The 19096-nt window shown below is 50.6% G+C and overlaps 8 protein-coding genes across 8 annotated transcripts; 5 read left to right on the top strand and 3 right to left on the bottom strand.

Annotated features, from left to right (window-relative positions):
• Window positions 1-5: 5 nt before the first annotated feature.
• On the bottom strand, window positions 6-560 carry BDW70DRAFT_152972 (cupin domain-containing protein; the record flags this gene model as incomplete). Its single annotated transcript, XM_073739542.1, has 2 exons — window positions 6-320; window positions 405-560. 2 exons carry the CDS (start codon window positions 558-560, stop codon window positions 6-8), a joined length of 471 nt encoding a protein of 156 aa, XP_073592640.1.
• Window positions 561-4018: 3458 nt separating this feature from the next.
• Window positions 4019-5342, top strand: BDW70DRAFT_142705 (uncharacterized protein). The gene is made up of 3 exons (XM_073737974.1): window positions 4019-4223; window positions 4276-4610; window positions 4661-5342. Exons 1-3 carry the CDS (start codon window positions 4115-4117, stop codon window positions 5192-5194), a joined length of 978 nt encoding a protein of 325 aa, XP_073592639.1. The 5' UTR covers window positions 4019-4114; the 3' UTR covers window positions 5195-5342.
• A 501-nt stretch (window positions 5343-5843) lies between these two features.
• On the top strand, window positions 5844-6436 carry BDW70DRAFT_105125 (uncharacterized protein). Its single transcript, XM_073734384.1, has one exon. The coding sequence runs from the start codon at window positions 5887-5889 to the stop codon at window positions 6382-6384; it is 498 nt and encodes a 165-aa protein (XP_073592638.1). The 5' UTR covers window positions 5844-5886; the 3' UTR covers window positions 6385-6436.
• A 1270-nt stretch (window positions 6437-7706) lies between these two features.
• On the top strand, window positions 7707-8293 carry BDW70DRAFT_170958 (GNAT family N-acetyltransferase; the record flags this gene model as incomplete). The annotated part of the gene is made up of 1 exon (XM_073743076.1): window positions 7707-8293. Exon 1 carries the CDS (start codon window positions 7733-7735, stop codon window positions 8291-8293), a length of 561 nt encoding a protein of 186 aa, XP_073592637.1. The 5' UTR covers window positions 7707-7732.
• A 2261-nt stretch (window positions 8294-10554) lies between these two features.
• Window positions 10555-12878, top strand: BDW70DRAFT_142703 (MFS transporter). Its single transcript, XM_073737973.1, has 2 exons — window positions 10555-10895; window positions 10955-12878. The coding sequence occupies exons 1-2, from the start codon at window positions 10621-10623 to the stop codon at window positions 12150-12152; spliced, it is 1473 nt and encodes a 490-aa protein (XP_073592636.1). The 5' UTR covers window positions 10555-10620; the 3' UTR covers window positions 12153-12878.
• Window positions 12879-13502: 624 nt separating this feature from the next.
• BDW70DRAFT_170957 (intradiol ring-cleavage dioxygenase) lies at window positions 13503-14784 on the bottom strand (the record flags this gene model as incomplete). The annotated part of the gene is made up of 3 exons (XM_073743075.1): window positions 13503-14124; window positions 14165-14489; window positions 14541-14784. The coding sequence occupies 3 exons, from the start codon at window positions 14782-14784 to the stop codon at window positions 13503-13505; spliced, it is 1191 nt and encodes a 396-aa protein (XP_073592635.1).
• A 1112-nt stretch (window positions 14785-15896) lies between these two features.
• Window positions 15897-18303, top strand: BDW70DRAFT_170955 (dynamin family protein; the record flags this gene model as incomplete). Its single annotated transcript, XM_073743074.1, has 4 exons — window positions 15897-16274; window positions 16319-16915; window positions 16964-17748; window positions 17794-18303. The coding sequence occupies 4 exons, from the start codon at window positions 15897-15899 to the stop codon at window positions 18188-18190; spliced, it is 2157 nt and encodes a 718-aa protein (XP_073592634.1). The 3' UTR covers window positions 18191-18303.
• A 119-nt stretch (window positions 18304-18422) lies between these two features.
• Window positions 18423-18822, bottom strand: BDW70DRAFT_163124 (uncharacterized protein; the record flags this gene model as incomplete). The annotated part of the gene is made up of 2 exons (XM_073741248.1): window positions 18423-18673; window positions 18732-18822. 2 exons carry the CDS (start codon window positions 18820-18822, stop codon window positions 18423-18425), a joined length of 342 nt encoding a protein of 113 aa, XP_073592633.1.
• Between the last annotated feature and the right edge of the window lie 274 nt (window positions 18823-19096).

Raw genomic sequence — 19096 nt, 5'->3', positions numbered from 1 at the left:
ATGGCCTACTCGATCCTCACAATCCCCAACCGCTCATTCTCCTCCTTCCCCCTTTGACTCCACAGCGGTGGCTCATCTTCGCCCTTTTCCTCCTGTCTATCCCCCTCTTCCTTAGTCGCATGGACGGTTCGCGGATCGTGCTCAGCCGGAGAATAAATAGTTACGACCTCCAGCGGCACGTCACCAACATTCAGGAACTGGTGCTGCGTGCCCGCTGGCACAATTACTACATCACCTTGTTTAACGACTTGCTCCTTTCCGGCCACGATGGCTTTGCCGGTGCCGTGTGTGAAGAGCAGGGTTTGGTCGACAGCATGTTTCTGGTAGAGTTAGAAATTCATTTTTTCTCCATTGCGCACCTGGCTGGGAAAGGTGGCTGTTTCAAGGGGAGGTTGGGTTCATACTTCGTCGCCGATTTCCCCATTCACGGGAACTTCCATTGCAACAAATTGGGAGTAGAGACCCGTATGGATGACCTTGCGGAAGACCCCAAAGGAGCGAGATGGGGAGAGTATCCCCGGGAGGTAGACCATCTCGTTCGGCGGCGGGTTGCTGACCATCCTGTAACCGGAGCTGGGTTTCTGAGTTGAGTAGGGTCTGATTGAGTATAAGCTCGCTGCGGGTAAGGGTATGGATTGTCGTGGTAACTTGGCGCTTCGTAGGACGTTATTGCAGCACTTATATACCAAGGTCTTTTTCATTGCGATGAGAAGCAGTTGTTGATATAGCAGCGCCTGGTCGCGGTTCTTATGTTGCGACTGCTGAACTGGCTTTGCTTCCAGACCGCGGTAGTACCGGGAGTGACGTCGACGCCCGTCATGGTCATGGTCGTAACCTGGCGGTGGAAGAATCGATAGAGATCATCCTCAGCCAGTCGGTGTGATATTATCACTTGACATGTTGGCAAATACCGCATTGGTTTCTGTAAGTCAAATAAATAGTCTGTCCGGTTTACATCTGGTTGAGAGAAAAGCTGAGCATCAGACGTGGACTGTCCGATTGCGGGGCTGCTTATCATGGTGGACACGAAAGGTTCGGAACGATCCGATAGAATACTTCTGAGAACCTAAGAGAGGCTGATGAACTCCTAGTGATGATAGTACTTCTAAGGGCGGACGATGAATCCTGAGAGAACCAATCTAAGAACTCAAGAGGTTGAGGGTTGGTATCCTGCTGTTCTGTCTAGCATCAGCACCAATTGTCATTTTGTCATTGCAAATCTGGGGTTACCGATCACGGATATAATACCATTATATCTGAAAGCAAAGCATCAAATATGGTGTCGCGCAGCGCGCATAGTCTGCTCATTCCGAACATTCCTTAATGAACACAAAAGGCTCTCGATGCGCCGTCAATCTTAGGGACTAGTCATTACAGGGTCAAATGAACTTGCTGCACAGATAACAAGAGGAATGCAGGAACGTCTCGTAAGTCAGACAGAAGAGTCTCATTTGCTGGTATATATTTCCGTCCTTGTCTTCTCCACCGAGCCACTGCAACTCCTCAGGGCACAAGCACACAAGCTCAACAGGAGTCTGCGCGGACCGACTGTTGGGCAAAGAATATCGATATACCTCGCAGCGAGGCACGGAAAACAAATGCCCAGTGTTGTGAATCACGCCAGCGGCGAAGAAGGGATCATATTATCCGCCATTGTGACCGTCAGGGGCTCTATACTGTACATTAAGAGACAGATAGAATTGCGACGCGCTGCACAATACTCAAGGCCAGTAGAGGAAGGAGCAGGTGAGCGTGTATTGGCGCGGGTGACAGCCATCCGGGGGATGCAGCAGGCTGACACCGTTCATGAATCGGACGGAATATTTAGACACAAGGGATAGTCGCTGCAAACCATAAGCTTGTGGCATATGTGGGAAGGGGAAATGCTTAGTGCTGAGAGAGGGGCGAACGCAATCCAATATGTATAGGCTTGACGGGTTACCCTAGTCTTGAGGTTTGGGTCTTGCAGATTGGCCATGGCAAGCAGGGGCGCTGGTAATAGTAATAGAATGCCGCGGTGAACGTAGTAAGTATAGACTGCATTAAAATACTCAACCTGCAAAATTCCCTTTTCGGTAACGTGTAGCAGTACCTATAGACGCGGACTATACTCAAGAGTTGACCTCTGGCCTGCATATAATCCTATCACAGCCTATCAAGCCACTCAGTGAGTGTTTGTAACAGCCAGCGTAGCTAAGATGACAGTCTGGGTGAACTATATGCAGGTCAGAACGCGTAGGCGTTGAGATTTCTGCTGGAAGATTCCCGCTCGACCAATTCTCATACCGTAGCAATGTTGGATACCTCCTCCGTAACCGTTTTTCTCATCTAAAACGAATAGGCAAGTACGCGAAGTATCCGAGCAGTGGGTCCAAGGGAGACGGGTCTTTGGCATTTTATTGACAGTATTACTTCCGAGGTCCCACTGGAGAAGACGATCGCTCAATTGGACTTGAGCCAACGCGATACCTCGATGATCCCGTTTGATCGCCAGCACTTGCGCGATATGCTTCTGAGACCTTTATGTCGACGGAGCACGCTCATCCGAACCTGAAGCTGGAGTTAAGACCCCGGAGGTGTTCCTGATCGACCAATAACCGCAAATCAACCAACGTTTAGCGTTCAATGCGACGGCAGCTGTCGCATTGCTGCCGTTATCTTCCTGAGCTCTTGAAATCTGTGCAGGATTTGTTGCATCATAATGCAGGACACTTATACTTAAAAGGCAGAGTGCTGTTACAGCGCATTATAGAAGCTACCCAGACTAGACTGGAGGCACACACTGCGCCGCCTGGGTTTTCCACTCGAGGGCTCTCAGACTCAAGCGTTCGTCCGATGTGTAATGGGACGTAGTGGGGTTGCTGATACCATAGCGGTCGTGAGGTGGGGGCCTTCCCAGCCAGCCGAGCTGTCCGTGTACAATGACAGAAATGATAGCCTCAAGTGCACGGTTCCGAGGGGTCGTGAATTCGCACCTTCCACCTCTTGCTGCAATACTGTATCCCTCGTCAGCAGAGTGACGTCGTCTCACATAGAGGCGTCGCGCCACCATTTATACCAAGAGCGCCCCTTTGTCTATAATCTTGCGATTAACCGAGATTGGAGACGGATCAGCCCAAACTTCTGATTTGTCCGATGCGTTTTGGGAATGGTCTGACGCCGCTGCCGAGAGCCTGTATCTCCCAGGGGCCCCAGTCACGGTAGTGGCTAGCCGCATCGTTTCATCTGCGCTATGGGCCAGGGCCTGTGGCTGGCTCCCACGCCAGGCCCCTTAGGATTAACCCTCATGGATCATCTGTAGGCCGCTGGAACGAGCAAGTGTCAGCATCAAGCAGTCAAAGTCAATGGGGACCCGTAAAGCAAGATCATTGGCCACCTTGCAGGCGAGCTCCGAGGCTTTTGAGCAATAATAGTCTGGAGTAATAACGGGAAGAAAGTGAGGGGAGAGGAAGAAGGATGCCAAGAAACACGGCGACGGCACAGTTGCCTTTGCAAGCAACACCAGCTTCAGGTTCCAAAGTACAGAGTACCTTGTGCTTCTTCAGCCAAAACCCCACCTTCTTTCCAACTTCACCACCTTTCTCTACAACTTTGCATCGTGAATACGTTAAATCTCGAACAGTCCAGAACTCGCCCACGACGTGCTGTCAATCCCCCAGATCCTCTCCAGATTTCCACTTTCCAGTCCCCTCCCCCGCGCTGTCTCGCCGATCAAAGGCCCACAGTGGGTGTGAAGTCGACGCACACACATCTGTCGAGGTGGATCGCGATATCCAACGATGTCACTCGATTTGGCTCCTGCAGCCCATCCGATCCCCTTATCCTCTAATATCGCTCGCTCACATCCCATGCATGCCCCACTGAATTCGGAGCTGGCTTCAAAGGATCGAAAAAAGTCGCACTTCTATGGACAATTTCCAGTACAATTAGCATAACCTCCCCAATTCAGAAGGATTGACGAGAGATGGAGGGGTACCGATGGCAATATAAAAGCGAAGATACGCCGCGCATGGCGAGGGAATCATACTAGTTGTCTTCTCCACCTATTGCATACTGCTATACAGTATCTTGACTCCTTTCGTCATCATTCCGCGATAACACCCCATATTTCACCATGATCGCCAAGGCAGAGCCCATCGTGGAATCCACTGATGGTCGTTTGGGCCAGTTTAACCCTGTGATTCGTAAAGAATCTCTCAAGGAGAAGGTCATCCTTGTTGTGGGTAAGTGATATTATCGATCACTGTTTCAGTGTTGCAATGCTAACAGCCTTAGGCGGCTCCAACGGCATTGGCGCCAGCCTCGTTGAGCTATGCTGCGAGAACGGTGCTTATACGATAATTGGAGACATTGACGCCGCTCGGGGAGAGCAGTTGGCCAGAAAGTGCATTCAGCAATGGCCGGTACACCAAGAGCCAACTGGTCCTCCTAAACCCCCTCGCGCGATCTTCAGAAAGACCGACGTGACAGACTATCAGTCCGTCCTTGATCTTTTTGATAATACCTTCAAAAAGTACAACCGCATTGATCATGTTATTGTCACCGCTGGCAGTGCGGAGACCAGAGAGTCATGGTTCGACCACTCCTTGAACCTTGTACAAGTCCGCAAGGTAGGTACAAACCAAGTATCTTCTACAGTGACAGCGCTAATAGTTACTAGGCCCCATCAGTCAAGGATATCGACGTGAATCTCCTTGGGACGCTTTACGTCACTCGCGTGGCCAGCGTCTACCTTCGTCACAACCGCGGCCCAGGCGTGGATCGCTCTATCCTTCTTTTCTCCTGCGCCGCAGGTATCAGGGAGACTCCCGTCGTGCCTATCTACCAGGTTGCCAAACACGGTGTCCAGGATCTCATGCGCTCCCTCCACGCCAACCTCAACTCTCCGTACCGACACAGCATCCGCATCAATACCATCTGCCCTTGGATGGCCCAGACTGGCAGCACATTCTCCAAAACCGCTGAGGAGCGCTGGACCAAGGAAGGCCTGCCCTTTAGTACTGCCGATGATGTCGCAAAAGTGTCCGTTGGCGTGATTTGCGATGACTCCCTCCATGGCGTCTCCATGTACGTTGAAGGTTCTCGCGCTTGGGGGATTGAGAGTGAGCGCCCGGAGTCTCAGTGCCTAGGCGAATGGCCATCCCAATCTCTCGCTCAGGGCCAGAGAGTCCTAGAAGAAGTTTTTGCTGCGTGATGAAGGACGGTCTATCACACACTGCATATTGCCGTCCGATTTTCCATGATACCCACTGTCCCTAAAATTTTCTAACGTTTCCGTTTCGCCATAATTGCGGCTAGACAACCTCGAAGCTAGATATTAGTTAAGATCAGCAGCTAGAGAGGATACAGGATGAAAGATTGCTGTCGCTCACACATCCAATATTATATATTGCCGTGATGATTTGCTCTTATTTCTGACCGTTTGGACCGCGTCGCTGTTCGTTGGGCTCCTACTCATCTGGTCCTGTAGGGTCTGCACGGTAGCTTAGATTGCTAATGCCCGTATCCATGTACCTAATTTCAATTGAGAACCCCAGGTTTGTTTTCCAGCACAAATGTCCCTGTTTTAAATTGATTGATTGCTGCAGTCGCCGCGAAATCCTTAACACGGACATGTCCTATCCACGATGGCCCCCACCTTTCTGAAGATTTAAGTAAACCCGTCCCACCAATCACCACCATTAACCTGGAAGATTCTCTTATCGTAGCATTGACCTTGTAAGAGGCTGGCTGAGGCTTAGACGCTATATTGCCAATTTGAGGTGACATCGCGTATGCGTATTTGCGCCCGGGGAGCCTTCAGCTGTATCCATGGAAGTCTATATTCTCAATATTCCCTTGGCCGTCTATCCACCTCCTTTAAGAGTGCTGAGTTCATACAGAGCAATGACGCGAATACGAAGGCGACGCCGAAGCCTCCAGCCCCTCGCCGGCACCCTCACACTCATCATCCTTCTCGCCCACGTCCCAGCAGTGTCAGCCGCTAACCCATCCTCTTCAACATCGTCCTCGTCCTCGTCTTCGTCCTTGAGAGCAACCCAGAGCGATACCCAGGCCCATCCTTCAAGAGGCTCAAAGGCTGGGATCTTCATTGGCGCCACCGTGGGCGTGCTAGCTATCGCCGCTGCAATAACTCTATTCTTCTGTTCGAGGCGTCGTCGCCGGCGGCGGCGCCGCCGTCTTTCTTGCTCTCCTCCAGCACTGATACCAGCACCAACATCCGCGGTGGAAATTGAGACAAATAAAGCTGTCACTCTTGATGCTGTTTTGGAAACCACCGGTTCTGATCCCGATGGCCACAATCAGAATCGCGCCGAGGCAAATAGTCAGTCCCAGCAGCCGGAAACTGAGGTCATGGGGCATATTAAAGGACCGCAATATTGAACATCAAATAAATGTTGTGTTGAAGGGAATGAGGAGGCGTAGGTGAGGTAGAGATGCCTGCCAGCAGCACTACCGAGCCGCTGCTGAGGACCAGGAACGTCTTATCACAAAGAGTATTGTGATAGGGACGGTATTTTATGATTATCCACAGGTCTAGGTATCGCTGCCGACCAAATAAAACCATTGGCAGGTGTATTAAGGCATCTCTCCAGTGGCGGTATCCAGTGCTAAGGAAAGGGAGATGGAAAACGCAGCATTCCTGAGCGCCGTACAAGCATGGAGATTCTACACACAAGCTAGAGGCCTCTTCTCAGCAAAAGGAAATGCAACTTCATTAGCTGTCTACCTAGTAAGAATGTCCACCGGCAAATATGCCCCTATACCACACTTCCCTCTACTTCTACCGTCTAGGTCACCATTGCTGTTTTATCAATGCCTAGTAGAACACCAAGAGCCTCGCCGACTGCAAATGACTAGATCTAGTTAAAGGCAATAGTTTGCCCGTGACGATACCAACCATGCATACCCTTCGAAGGCAGATATAGCTTAGACTGCATTTACTCCGTACTGGAGCGAAACATGGCTCCAAGTGCCAGATTAAGCGCTCTCTCGTGTAAATACTACTTGACGGTGTCTTAAAATCTGGCTGGGTGCATGTCAATGGAGATTATATCGAAAGGGCTAGCCGCTGAGGCTCCTGTTCAGTGCGCTTTTAAGAATCAGAGCTGGACAAAAAGAGACCTAATAGTGTAAATGTACTGATGTGGATATACCTTGTTTGTGGCACTAATAAGCAGCTAACATCGCTTTTTTCTAGTAGACGTATACAGAGATACTTAGGACTGTTGGGTTGATGATCAAAGAGCCCCGAATCAGGGGTACCAGGATAGTGATGCTGTCTGGGCCAGGGATATATAAAAGATAGAAATGGAGTCCAGGGTACATCCTCAGTTTAACATGTAACAGCTTAACAACCTGGTTCGTTTTATCCAGTATATCCTCTGTTTCCTGCCATCATGGAGTTGGACTATGCTCATCCATGAGGCATGAATGTGGGCGTATGGTGTATGGGTTAAGGATAATGTTGACAGCAGAAGGTGGAGGTATATTGCACGTAAACAAGAGCGACATCCCATGCCTGTAAACAAGCCATCACCTAGATATCTCTAGAGAATCACACTGTCGATGACGGTTGAGGTATGACTCACATTTAGTATTATCATGCATAATCGGACAGTCTCCGACTCCATAGTCCATACGAATATTAAAAGCATCTCAACCTCCCACTCAGTAATTTGAATTCTGTATCCTTAAAGCACTACATCAGACCCTCAAAAACCCGAGCGCAATGTCCCTCCCCAAAAACCCCCAACAATGGACCCGACAATCCTTTCTCATCTCAACCGATAAGTCCCTACTCTCTGTGTCCGCCATCAACGCTGCATTTGCTTTAGAGTCACTCTACTGGGCATATCCTCTTCCCGAATCCGTCCTTCAAGATATGATTGACAACTCTTTTTGTTTTGGCCTTTACAAAACCACCTCACCATCACCCGAGACCGCTACTCCATCCTTCACCAACAATGTCCCTGAAAATGAAAGTGAACGGCCACAGATGCAACAAATTGGCTTTGCGCGCCTGATAACTGACAATTGCACGATCGCCTACCTATCTGACGTCTACATCCTCCCCGAGTACCGGGGGTTAGGATTGGGTGGATGGATGCTAGACTGTGTGAATGAGCTGGTCAAACCGCTGCCGCATCTACGGTGGTTCTTGCTCAGGACGGGCGAGGAACGAAGTTTGAGTGCTTATCGCGCGCGGTATGGAATGGATGTGCTGGATAATGGGGATATAAGTCGGGGCGCTCTTTTCATGGGAAGGAGGGGCGGCGGGAATAGGGCGTGAAAGCAATATACATTTTTTTTTCTTTTTCATGTTGACTTTTTACTGTAGGCATGGACTCAAGTATCAGAGCTCTGCCGGAACTCGCCTCGGCTGTTTACTATAGCTTTTGGTACATGAAAGCACAATGGCCCGAAAGTCCTTGTTGATGGTGTCATCCAAGCTAAGATTAACGTAATTCACGGCCGAGCCGCGCCTTTTCTCCAAGCCAGCCATTTCTTCGCAGTTTTTCAGCCACTAATACAGTTAAATTAAAAGGAATAAAATATTATTAATTAAGCTACTTGTTTATACAACCTCTAATAGTATGTCCTATAGCCCTGCACTCGCTGCAGCGAGGTAGAGCGTGCTAAGGTATATATACCTGCTCCTGAGCCTGCTCTTTAACTTGTGTATCTAGCTGTTAAACATTATCCAAACCCTCTTGTACAGTTAAGGGGCATAATTACCAAGAAATGCATGCCTTCTTGCCCTCTTCTTTATTTCTTGCTTATTTTCTGCTTGTAAAACCTTAATTTCTTGTTGAAGAAGAATGTTTGTCTTCATAGCCATCTATATATACTCTTTGTCACGGCGCTGCAGGCCGTGATACCGAGTCAGTATCGCTTACACCGATTTCTGCCAACTTTGACCGCTTATCAGAAGTTAGGCTTCGCTTGGTAAGGACATCGCACAAATGATCTCTTCGTGTACATAATTCTCTTCTCCATGCTTAGTATTCTGAATATGAGCGCCAGAATGGTTGTTTGAATGTTCTGATTGGCTTGCCGTCATACTCTTCACCGAAGCTGCGCGCTGCAATTCCGAGGTTGTATACTATCGGGAAAATATACCGCTAAGCCAAAAAGGCGCCATAACTTCCAGATTAGTTTCTAGACAGTCATATTTTCAACTCGACATATACTGATGCAGAAACTCTATTTAGATCTCTGGAATCATTCCTGGTTGAGGGCATGGCCGATAACCAAGACCCAGGCCATAGCCTGTGACAATTATCTTTATATATGCCATGCTCCTTAATAGTTTCATGTGCTGTTTGAAACTACTACTTTATATCCCTCGGGTCCTCCTGTTTTACATGATGATAGGTAATTTTTTAATTATATCTTGTACAGATCTTGGGGCGATGTTTTAAAAGAAATAGGGTGTCAGAAAGACCAAGCGACGTCAGCCAATCGACCAGCTGCGCCGCAACTAGGGTGTGACAAAGACGGAAGCATATCGGACCGAAGGATGACTAAGCCACTAGGGTCATATCCAGTGATATGATATAGCAAAGCAGACGATTTGACGGAGCCAACTGGATGCTTTGACAGGATTTGACCAGGGACATATCCATGGGTTTGATATGGTATGAAGGCAGGGGTATTTAAGGACGCTCATTACCATGTAACTAGTTTTGTACTCCGTGTCTTATTTTCGGAACAACCAAGATAGCCAACATTGTCAACGTTATCAAGTTCATTGCATTTCACTTTACCTTCCTTGTCTGATCTCAGAATATCCTTAGGACCTGTTGAGCCCGACTCCTAAGAAGGACTCTTTTGGCCTTATCTGACATAGGGCCAGTTAACTCCAAGAGTTGGAGTTAGATCTTATTATCCTGGCAGCCTTTTTATATGTTTTATTTTTCCTGACTTTAATGCAGTAATGGTCATTTGTATGCTGGATTCCTTTGATAAAGGTATATTATAAAGATAAAGTAGAGAAATAACACATTGAAGAATGTTGATATGCAGAAGCAGCAGAAAGGCGCGGTTCGCCCGTAAGCGCGGCTCGGCCGTGGATTACTTTATTTACATTAGGGTTAGTTCAGCCAACTTGACACACGCGCCGAGGATACGGATACGGTACGCTCGGAGCGTGCTTGACCTGTAGCCATACTAGATAACCTCTACATCGCAAACCTGAGATTAACTATTTCTTCTTTAGCTCATATACGGTCATATTTGGCTGTCATTCGAAGAGCGACATGCTTTGACGGTGGAGAGCCCGTAGCATAAAAAGGCGATGCTAGATGTCTAGAACTGGGCAGTGAGAAAGATTGACCTCTAGAGCAAATGCAGATTTAGTACACTTGTTGCAGTTCTGCCAGAAAGCTCCTTGAGCGTGTTTGTCGTGATCTGCCTGGCCGGTTAGTGCTGCCGAAAGATCGACGGTTATCGCCGACTTATCCGAGTTCCCCACTGCAGAAATCTCGGCCGAGGGGCGAACAAGAATATTTACCCGGGGCAGTGCCTGACTTTCTTTCATAGCTTCCATGGCGCGGCTATAGTCAGGAACGACACCCACTCGACAAATACCCCGTTGAGTTGTGTTGGACGTGCATCATGGGCATCCTCCCGGTCGGCGTCAAGGGCACACCAGGAGATGAAGAGCGGCCGGCTGAGCTGGACCCCGACTTCCTGGTCAGATGGGATCAGGCCGACCCGATGAATCCCCAGAACTGGCCAGACCGGTACAAGTGGTGGGTGACCTTCCAACTGGGCATGCTGGCGCTGGCTGGCAGTTTGGGTTCCAGCATCATGACGCCAGCCGATCACCTCATTGCGCAATATGTCGGCGTGAGCCAGGAGGTTTCGGTTTTAGATGTTGCTTTGTATCTGTAGGTTGGCAGCTGCAAGCTTGATATGTCTGGGGGTACATCGCTAACGCAAGATGCAGGGTTGGCTTCATCTTCGGCCCCATCATCTGGGCGCCCATATCCGAGATCTGGGGACGGCGAGTCAGTATCCTGCCTGCGGTCTTCTGCCAGGCACTGTTCGCAATCGGCACTTCGCGAAGCACAAATGCCGCGTCGGTGTTCGTCACCCGATTCTTCACTGGCTTCTTTGGATCTGCGCCAATCAGCAATGTCACCGCAGCCCTCGGTGACATCTGGAGTCGCGAGAGACGAGGAATAGCTGTTAGTCTCTACGCAGTCGCAGTGAACGGTGGGCCTTCATTAGGCCCCATCATCGGTGCAGCCCTCGTCACAAACCCACATCTCAACTGGCGCTGGCCCAGCTACATTCTCGCCATCTGGGTCATGGTCACCTTCGCCATGGCCTTCTTCTTCCTACCGGAGGTGTACCCTTTGGTACTGTTGAAACGAAAAGCGCAACGCTTGCGCAAGGAAACCAACGACAACCGCTATTACCACCCGCACGAGCACCTCAAGCTCGATGTCCACTCCATTGTCACGAAACAACTTTCTCGCCCTATGATCATGCTGTCTACCGAGCCCGTAGTCACCTGCATTGCCATCTACGCCTCCTTCGTCTATGGCGTGATGTATCTGACGCTGGAAGTCTTCCCAATCGTCTTCGAGGAGATCCGCGCCTGGCATCCGGTTGTCGCAGCGCTGCCTTTCCTTGCCCTACTGATAGGAGTGATTTCCTCCGTCGGCCTCAATATATGGAACCAATACCGCTACAACATCATCGCCAAGAACGCAGGTGGGAAAGCCGTTCCGGAAGCGCGCCTTCCACCGATGGCATTCGGAGCGGTCTTCTTCGTCATTGGCGCATTTTGGTTCGCATGGACTGCGAAGCCGCCTCATCACTGGATCCTGCCTTGTCTTGCGGCACTGTTCATAGGAATTGGCTTCAACTGCATCTTCCAGCAGTGCCTCAACTATCTCGTCGACATGTACGGTATATATGCGGCGAGTTCGACGGCTGCTGTGACCTTCTTGAGGAGTATCATGGCTGCGGGATTGCCGCTTGCTGCAAGGCCAATGATCGATGCGCTGGATGTTGGTCCTGCGGTGTCAATCATCGGCGCTGTTGCGGCGGTGTTACTCCCCATTCCGTTCTTGTTTATGAAGTTTGGGCCGAGACTCAGGAGGCTGTCGAAGCTGACGCCGGATAATCCGAATTAATCTAGAACAGGAAGTTTTGAACGTATTAGCTGGGTTGAGAGTCGACTTCATCAGCCGTAGGATGATGTGACTGTTTAAACAAAGATCCGATAGCAGCCCAGCCTGGACACTGGATAACCCTATTAGGCAAGCCTGAGGCAAGTCTGAGGCCGGACCGAGTAGGCCGTATGTCCGTAGTCCGAACGAATTTCCGATCTCAGGAGTATCAATAGTCCAATAAAACTACAGCAAAGAGAATAAATCTATCATAATTCATCCGGTACTTTATTCCTGTCTGGCATAACACGCATCATATGATCGGGAATCTCGTACTTCACCCGCTTCCTGTCATCCCAGCTGCAGCGACAATATACCTTCAGAATCTCAAGCCGCCAGTACTACTACGTACCCGTACCCCAACTGTTATCATCATGGCGCAGGGAACGACATTAACGGCTCGGACTAATGTGGCATTATCATATTCCAACCAAGCTGGGATAGAGTTGGAGGCCTGGGGCCAGTGTACCCGTATAAAATCAGTGCTGGATGATGAGCACAGCGCGTACAAACACGCTAACTCAGTCCCGGATTCTGCGCATGTGGATAGACCTTTGAGAGCTGTGTTATTGGTATTGTATGTCTCTTCAATTGGATATTGTTGGTAATGGTGCTGTTGTTGAAACGGAGGCCAGGGGGTCATTGAAGGGTGCTGCTGCCAGTGCAGAGTACCATACAGTGGGATTGTATTTTTCAATGTAGGTCGTCTGCTGTATTTCCTTACCATGAATTACCAAATACCGTCAGTTAAAGCATAAAAAGAACCACACTTCAGAAGACGCATCGCATTTTATATCGCCGGAATTTCAAATACAAACAGATCCTCCACCGGCCAATCCGTGACCGTGCACCTCCCTCCAGCACACCGACCTTATCCTTCCAGCTTGTCGTCACCGGTTGCCCTAGCAGGATTACGCAAAGACTGCGTGAAAGCTGTCCTTTCAGAGTTGCGAGAGTGGTTCGTGACACTGACCGCGCAGCAAATGCTCGCTGATCCTTCGATGGAGAAGCACTGTGGTCGACAGCGCCGGGATCGTCCCAATCGTTGAAATGGTAGCTCATTTCCGATTACTCCAGTGCGGCAGCCAAGGATACGAGATGTTACTCATGCCATCATTCTGCGTCCCTGATAGAAGGCTTCTGTCGATGAGGTTGGTTTTGGATATGACTGCTCAAGGAACTCGGCTACTCCAGCTATACGCGGCTGAAAAATGTAGGGAATGATGTGAGAAAATAACTTTGTATCTATTATAAAGGTCTATATATCAAACATTCAACCCTTGGTCACTCACAACCGATGGAAAATTTTGAGATCTAGGCAGAGGGCGCGGCGGTGCCAGTAGGGGCAGCACCAGAGGGCGCAGCGCCAGAAGGAGCGGCGCCAGAGGGAGCAGCGCCATCGCCACCACCACCGAAGGCAGCACTGTCAGTGTTCTGGTGGCCGCCGTTCTCATCGTAGTAGCCAGCAATGCTGTAGTAGGAGTTGTCGGTGTAGTCAGCCGAGGCGTTGATGCCGATCTGGATCCAGGCAAAAAGACCATCATCCAAGCCGTTGCCGAGGTAGATGTACTCAGGGAAAGGGTCGTACTCGTCGGTAGCTTGTTCAACACTCCACATGTCGTCCGCGTTGGAAACGATCTCCTGAGTGTTGGTGTTGTAGGGATAGGTGTCCTCCACAGCAGAGCGGAGCACCTCGTTCCAGAAGAGCTGGCCGATGTGGGCGATGCTGCCAGTGCCAACCTGGAGGGTGCCGTTGTTCTCGTTGACGGTGGCGCCGATGTGGGTGAGGAGATGGGTGTGAATGGCGCGGCCCTCATAGTGGCCAGGGAAGATGGTTTGGAATGTGACCACGCCGTCTTTGTCGGACTCCTGGATACCGCGGAGGAAGGTTGTGTCCCAGCCGCCATCGTTGCCGGTGGCCACAACACCACTGCGACTGTTAGCGATAGCCAGATACAGTCTTGGGCAAAGCATACCTGTAAACACCCGTGGCGTTGGCGTTCCAGATATCGACAATGGCACCCTGGATGGGCTTGCAGGTGTTGACATCGATGTACTGCACCTCCAAGAAGAGATCGACACCGTCGGAGTAGAGCTCCTCCCTCACATCCTGCCTCATGAGCTCACCCCAGATGTAGTAGGGGCCGTCAGTAATGGTAGGAGCGAGGATGGCGCTGGTGTTAGCGCCGAAGATGTCCTGCTCATGGGTGTTGGGCCCGTAGTTCAGGATGCCGGTCTTGTTGTGGTCAATGGCTTCCCACTTCTCAAGGGCAGCAAGGTCGCGGCGCCACTTTTGCGGGTCTACTGAATCAGCTAGATGTCATGGAAGAAAGGAGAAAGAAGCTAACTCACGAGCAGTGATACCGCGCTGCTGGCGCAGGTTACGAGTAGTCTGGGCACGACGGGCGACATTGCGCTCGTTCAGCTGGATAGCATCGGTAGAGCCGGAGCAGGCGTCCAGGGCCTGCCTGGCCCTGATCGCCTGCACGTCTCGCGCGTGGATCTCGCGCTTGAGAGCGACGGGGTCGTGCTTCTCGCCCGGGTGGGCCAGAGCCAGAGTGGCCGCAGTAAGAGTGAGAAGACCGGTGAAGCGCATTGTTAGGCTGATTGAGAGGAGAGGATGACTGATGTCTGATTTCTGACTTGATGATCAAATTCCCCCAGAGAAACCTCTCCTTCTTATAGGCATGGCCCAGGGGTCTCCGGCTTCCGCCGCGTAAACGTTGTTCAGTGACGTTTCATAAAAAGGAGTCTGTAGAAGAGGGTGCGTAATTCGAGACAAGCCATAGGCTGTAGCTTGGGTTGCGATAGGGCTCGACAACGCTTCAAGAGCTTGGCGCCGCGTATGCTTTGCGTGACAGTGCTTGGTATGAGCTTAGTTGGGCCCACCCGTTAGGGAAGAGTCGTGAGTGCCGACCGACGCCCAGAGTCTCCTTGTGTTGTTCTTCAAAATGGCACGGACTGCGATGATCAGCTCAAACCACGTGTCTTGGCAAGACGCATTTATACTCACTGTAGATCAAGGCGATCAGCTGCCTAATATGCTGGCCGTACAATCTGCCAGTATTCTTCACACAATTAAAACTGAACAGTAGAACGCTGCAGTTGCAGACTGATGACGCCCCCAACTCCATTGATCGGCAGGCCAGAAGTCCCGCCCCGGAGCCTCCATCGGATTTACCGGCGTATCTCGGAATTAGGTATATATCCAGACAATGCACCGCCTCAGAATCTAAACATCTCCTGCATCTGGCTGTGTTGCCAAGACCCGGCTGTGCTGTTGCAACTCTCTTCTCAAACACAACCACCAACGCGATTACAGCCTCTTCAGTTCTCTATCTGCGACACACCGTAAAGTTCATCGATAATGCTTGGAAACAACCGTACACCAATCTCCCCGAGCTGTGCTTCACATTACCTAGGTTAGCCTCGTGGCTGCCAGTTGACTTACCAGTTATGCCAGTCAAGTCGCTCTCTGAGGGAGGTGCTATCGCACAGTGATGCCTGCCTATCTCGACTCCCAGCCATGGGAGGCTTTCTCGCGATCAAAACAAACCCAGGGATGCCGTCTCTGATTTATCTCTCAGTTGCATCTGGTGTACATCCAGAGCTCGTGCATTCTTATAGCTATCGCTACCCTCCATCATGGTGCTTGTTCAACCTACACAGACGTCGTTGGATGCAATGTCGTCAGATGCAACGGAAACAATGAAGGAGCCTACCTCCAACAACGCACACCTGACTGATCCATATCTGCTCGAGAAGTTCGATAAGCTTTTCGCCTGCAACGTTGGCGATTACGTTGCTCTGCCGCAGCTCGTGGCCGTAGGTGATCAGTCGAGCGGCAAAAGTTCGATTTTGGAGGGATTGACCGGTCTCCCCTTTCCTCGCGATAGCACCTTATGTACGCGGTTCGCTACCCAGATCATCTTCCGCCGAGCCGCCGGCCAAGTTGGTCGCAATATCCGGGCGTCCATCGAGCCGGCGCCGCAGTCTGACCCTGAGTGTGTTGCAAGACTGAAAGCATGGTCGAGGTGCGAATCGGCATACCTAGATCCGAAGGCGTTCTCCGATATGATAAACGAGGTAGGGTTTCTTGAGTCTGTCGTGCGAGTCCCTGACAATGATAGGTACATACGGTGATGGGCATTCACGGCCTCGATGACAAGTCGAAGCCAACATTTTCTCGACACGTCTTTCGCCTGGAGATCAGCGGCCCAAATGAGGACCACCTGGCTGTTATTGACGTTCCAGGAATCTTTAAAAGTGTGACACCCGGTGTGACAACCAAGCACGATATCGATATGGTCCGCGGTATGGTGCAGGAGTATATGGGGAACCCACGATCAATCATCCTAGCTGTCGTTCCCGCCAACGTCGACGCAGCAACGCAGGAAGTTATTGAAAGAGCTCGCGAAGTCGATCCTGAAGGACAACGCACCCTTGGCGTGCTCACGAAGCCTGATCTGGTCGATCGCGGAGCAGAGCACATTGTGTTGGACTTGATTACGGGAAAGACCATGCCTCTCAGACACGGCTGGGTTCTAGTCCGCAGTCTTGGGAAGAGCGAGCTCGCCGTTGGAGACAAGACTCGCGCGGACATAGAGGCCGAGCTTAGATCGAGGCCGGGTTGGGGCCTTGTGCCTGCAGATCGATTTGGTATTGAATCGCTGAGGCAGCGGCTACAGGAAACTGTCACAGAGAATGCCCGACGGGAATTCCCCATGGTGAGATCGATCTTCGCCCTGCTTATGATTTCTGCTGATGGAACCTAGATACGTGTGGATATCAATAAAAAGCTGAAAGAGACCCAGGCCTCTCTACTGGCACTTGGCCAGGAAAGATTGAACCGAAGCCAGCAAATGGACTTCCTCCTGGATCTCGTAGCAAAATACCAGGAAGTCATGTCAAATGCCTTGCGCGGTAACTACGGTGCCAACGGTATCTTTGACAAGGCCAAACGTTTCCGCCTGGCCACGACTGTCATCGAGCGCAATGAACAGTTTAGGTCCGACATGACGAATCTCGGGCATGTCTACAATTTCCGCAACGGGACCGAGGGTAGTCCATCGCTGTTGTCGAGAACAAGTGACCGGACTGACGGGAAGAATGAGGAGAGCATGGTCAGCACCCGCAAGATCGATATTGCAGTCGAACTGAGTGATGTTCTTCTTGGCCCTGAGCCTATCAGCCCTCCTGTGGAAGACGACATCTATTCATGGCTTGACGCCGAGTATCTTGGTTCTCGTGGGTTTGAGCTTGGTACATTCAACAGCTCCCTTCTACCGACTGCCATGAAAAGGCAGTCAAATAAGTGGGGGAGGATAGCGCTGGGTTATATCAGCGATATAATTGCCCTTGTCAACGCCTGCATTGTCAGCGTGGTGACTGATCTCTGCCAAGATGGACGGATGTCCCGTGGCCTACTGGCCATCATGATGGATGATCTGCAGAAGAAGTACGCAAATGCGATTACCCATACTCAATTTCTGCTGGAGAATGAACGCAACGATGCTTTGATATCTCTACACCCAACGTTTGTGGAAACTTTGCAAACCTGGTAAGTCTTACCCAGTAATTGCTAGTGTGGGCTAACGGACTCCAGTCCGAACTCGAAGATTCAAAAGTGCATAGCAGACAATACCTTTAGCGCCGGCAATGCTGCCCTGGGCAAAGTAGTCCGGGTCGAAGATATCAAAGCCGCGATGCCGGGAATAGGCAGTCGCGACTACATGATCCAGCAGATTCACGATATCTTGCACTCGTATTACAACGTCGCCGTGAACCGCTTTATCGACAACGTCTGCGTGCAGTCTGCACACTACTTTTTGCTGAGTGGCCCGAACAGTCCGCTGAAACTTTTGTCACCTACGTTTGTGTATCGCCTATCCGACCAAGAGTTGGCGGACATCGTGGGGGAGGATCCGGTTGTCCACAGGCAGCGATTGCAACTTTTGAAGGAGATTGAGGAACTCGAGGTAGCCAAGAAGATTCTTCTCTGAACATGATGCCCTGTTCTACGCTTTGGGATTAGCTCAAGTCTCGTCGTTCCTCTATTCTTATGCATCTTTAGCGTATATTGACTATCATTAGCTCCAATCAAAAAGTGTTGGCCCTTCACAAAGTTGACGGCTACCTTGACTACGCAGAGTCTCGAGTGTCTATTTCCGACCACGTTTGATTGTCTCTCGTACATCCTGTAACGCGAAGCAGCGCCTTCATGGCAATAGAGCTTCAAGGGGCCGTCTGGAGAAAGCCATGACCCAGGGTCTCGTAATGGTGCCCGGTGACCTGGTTGCCGGCCTCTTCCAACTTGGAAGCAAATTGGACACCAACATCTCGCAAGCAATCGAAGCCGCAGGTGTCGACTGCAGCGGCTGGAAGGTCTTCCAAACTGGAGACTGGGTGCTGTCCTGGCGATATATAAAGCGCCGACGGTACGCCGGCGGGAATATAGTTGCCGGCGAATTCGAAGATCCCATTACCTGGCATGACCGTAAACACCGTACGTACCATCTACCCCGACAGCCAAGGAGGACTCACAATTGAGATACGCACCACGGGTATTTTCCGTCGCCGCACTGGTGCCGAATGGCAGCATCGGCTCAGGGTACAGCAGAAACACACCTGCCATTGCTCTCTTCCCCTTATCACGCAGCTTGAGCGAAAGCGCCGCCAAAGACAAGGTCGGGGTCAACACCTCGCTCTCTACCCCGCCACAGGGCTGTTCACGATACTATATAGTCATAGTTTTCGAATATCGGCAATAGTATCGTCAAATTCAAAGCTTGACTATCTTGATCGTCAAATAATATCGTCGAGATCCTCAGGTGCCGATACTATATCGTTAAATATCATTGCCGATACTATTATCGTTAAATATCACATGATTTTACCTACTTATGATA

This window comes from Aspergillus foveolatus, assembly GCF_047715535.1.
Source record: "Aspergillus foveolatus strain CBS 279.81 unplaced genomic scaffold BDW70scaffold_63, whole genome shotgun sequence".
NCBI lineage: Eukaryota > Fungi > Ascomycota > Eurotiomycetes > Eurotiales > Aspergillaceae > Aspergillus > Aspergillus foveolatus.
This window is presented reverse-complemented; position numbering and strand designations above follow the sequence as displayed.

Bases quoted from the DNA above. Each gene is read 5' to 3' on its own strand.
- BDW70DRAFT_142705 (XM_073737974.1), top strand. From the start codon at position 4,115: ATGATCGCCAAGGCAGAGCCCATCGTGGAATCCACTGATGGTCGTTTG. The intron at 4,224-4,275 runs GTAAGTGATATT...TAACAGCCTTAG, and splicing joins GAAGGTCATCCTTGTTGTGG to GCGGCTCCAACGGCATTGGC. The intron at 4,611-4,660 runs GTAGGTACAAAC...AATAGTTACTAG, and splicing joins ACCTTGTACAAGTCCGCAAG to GCCCCATCAGTCAAGGATAT.
- BDW70DRAFT_105125 (XM_073734384.1), top strand. From the start codon at position 5,887: ATGACGCGAATACGAAGGCGACGCCGAAGCCTCCAGCCCCTCGCCGGC.
- BDW70DRAFT_142703 (XM_073737973.1), top strand. From the start codon at position 10,621: ATGGGCATCCTCCCGGTCGGCGTCAAGGGCACACCAGGAGATGAAGAG. The intron at 10,896-10,954 runs GTAGGTTGGCAG...CGCAAGATGCAG, and splicing joins TTAGATGTTGCTTTGTATCT to GGTTGGCTTCATCTTCGGCC.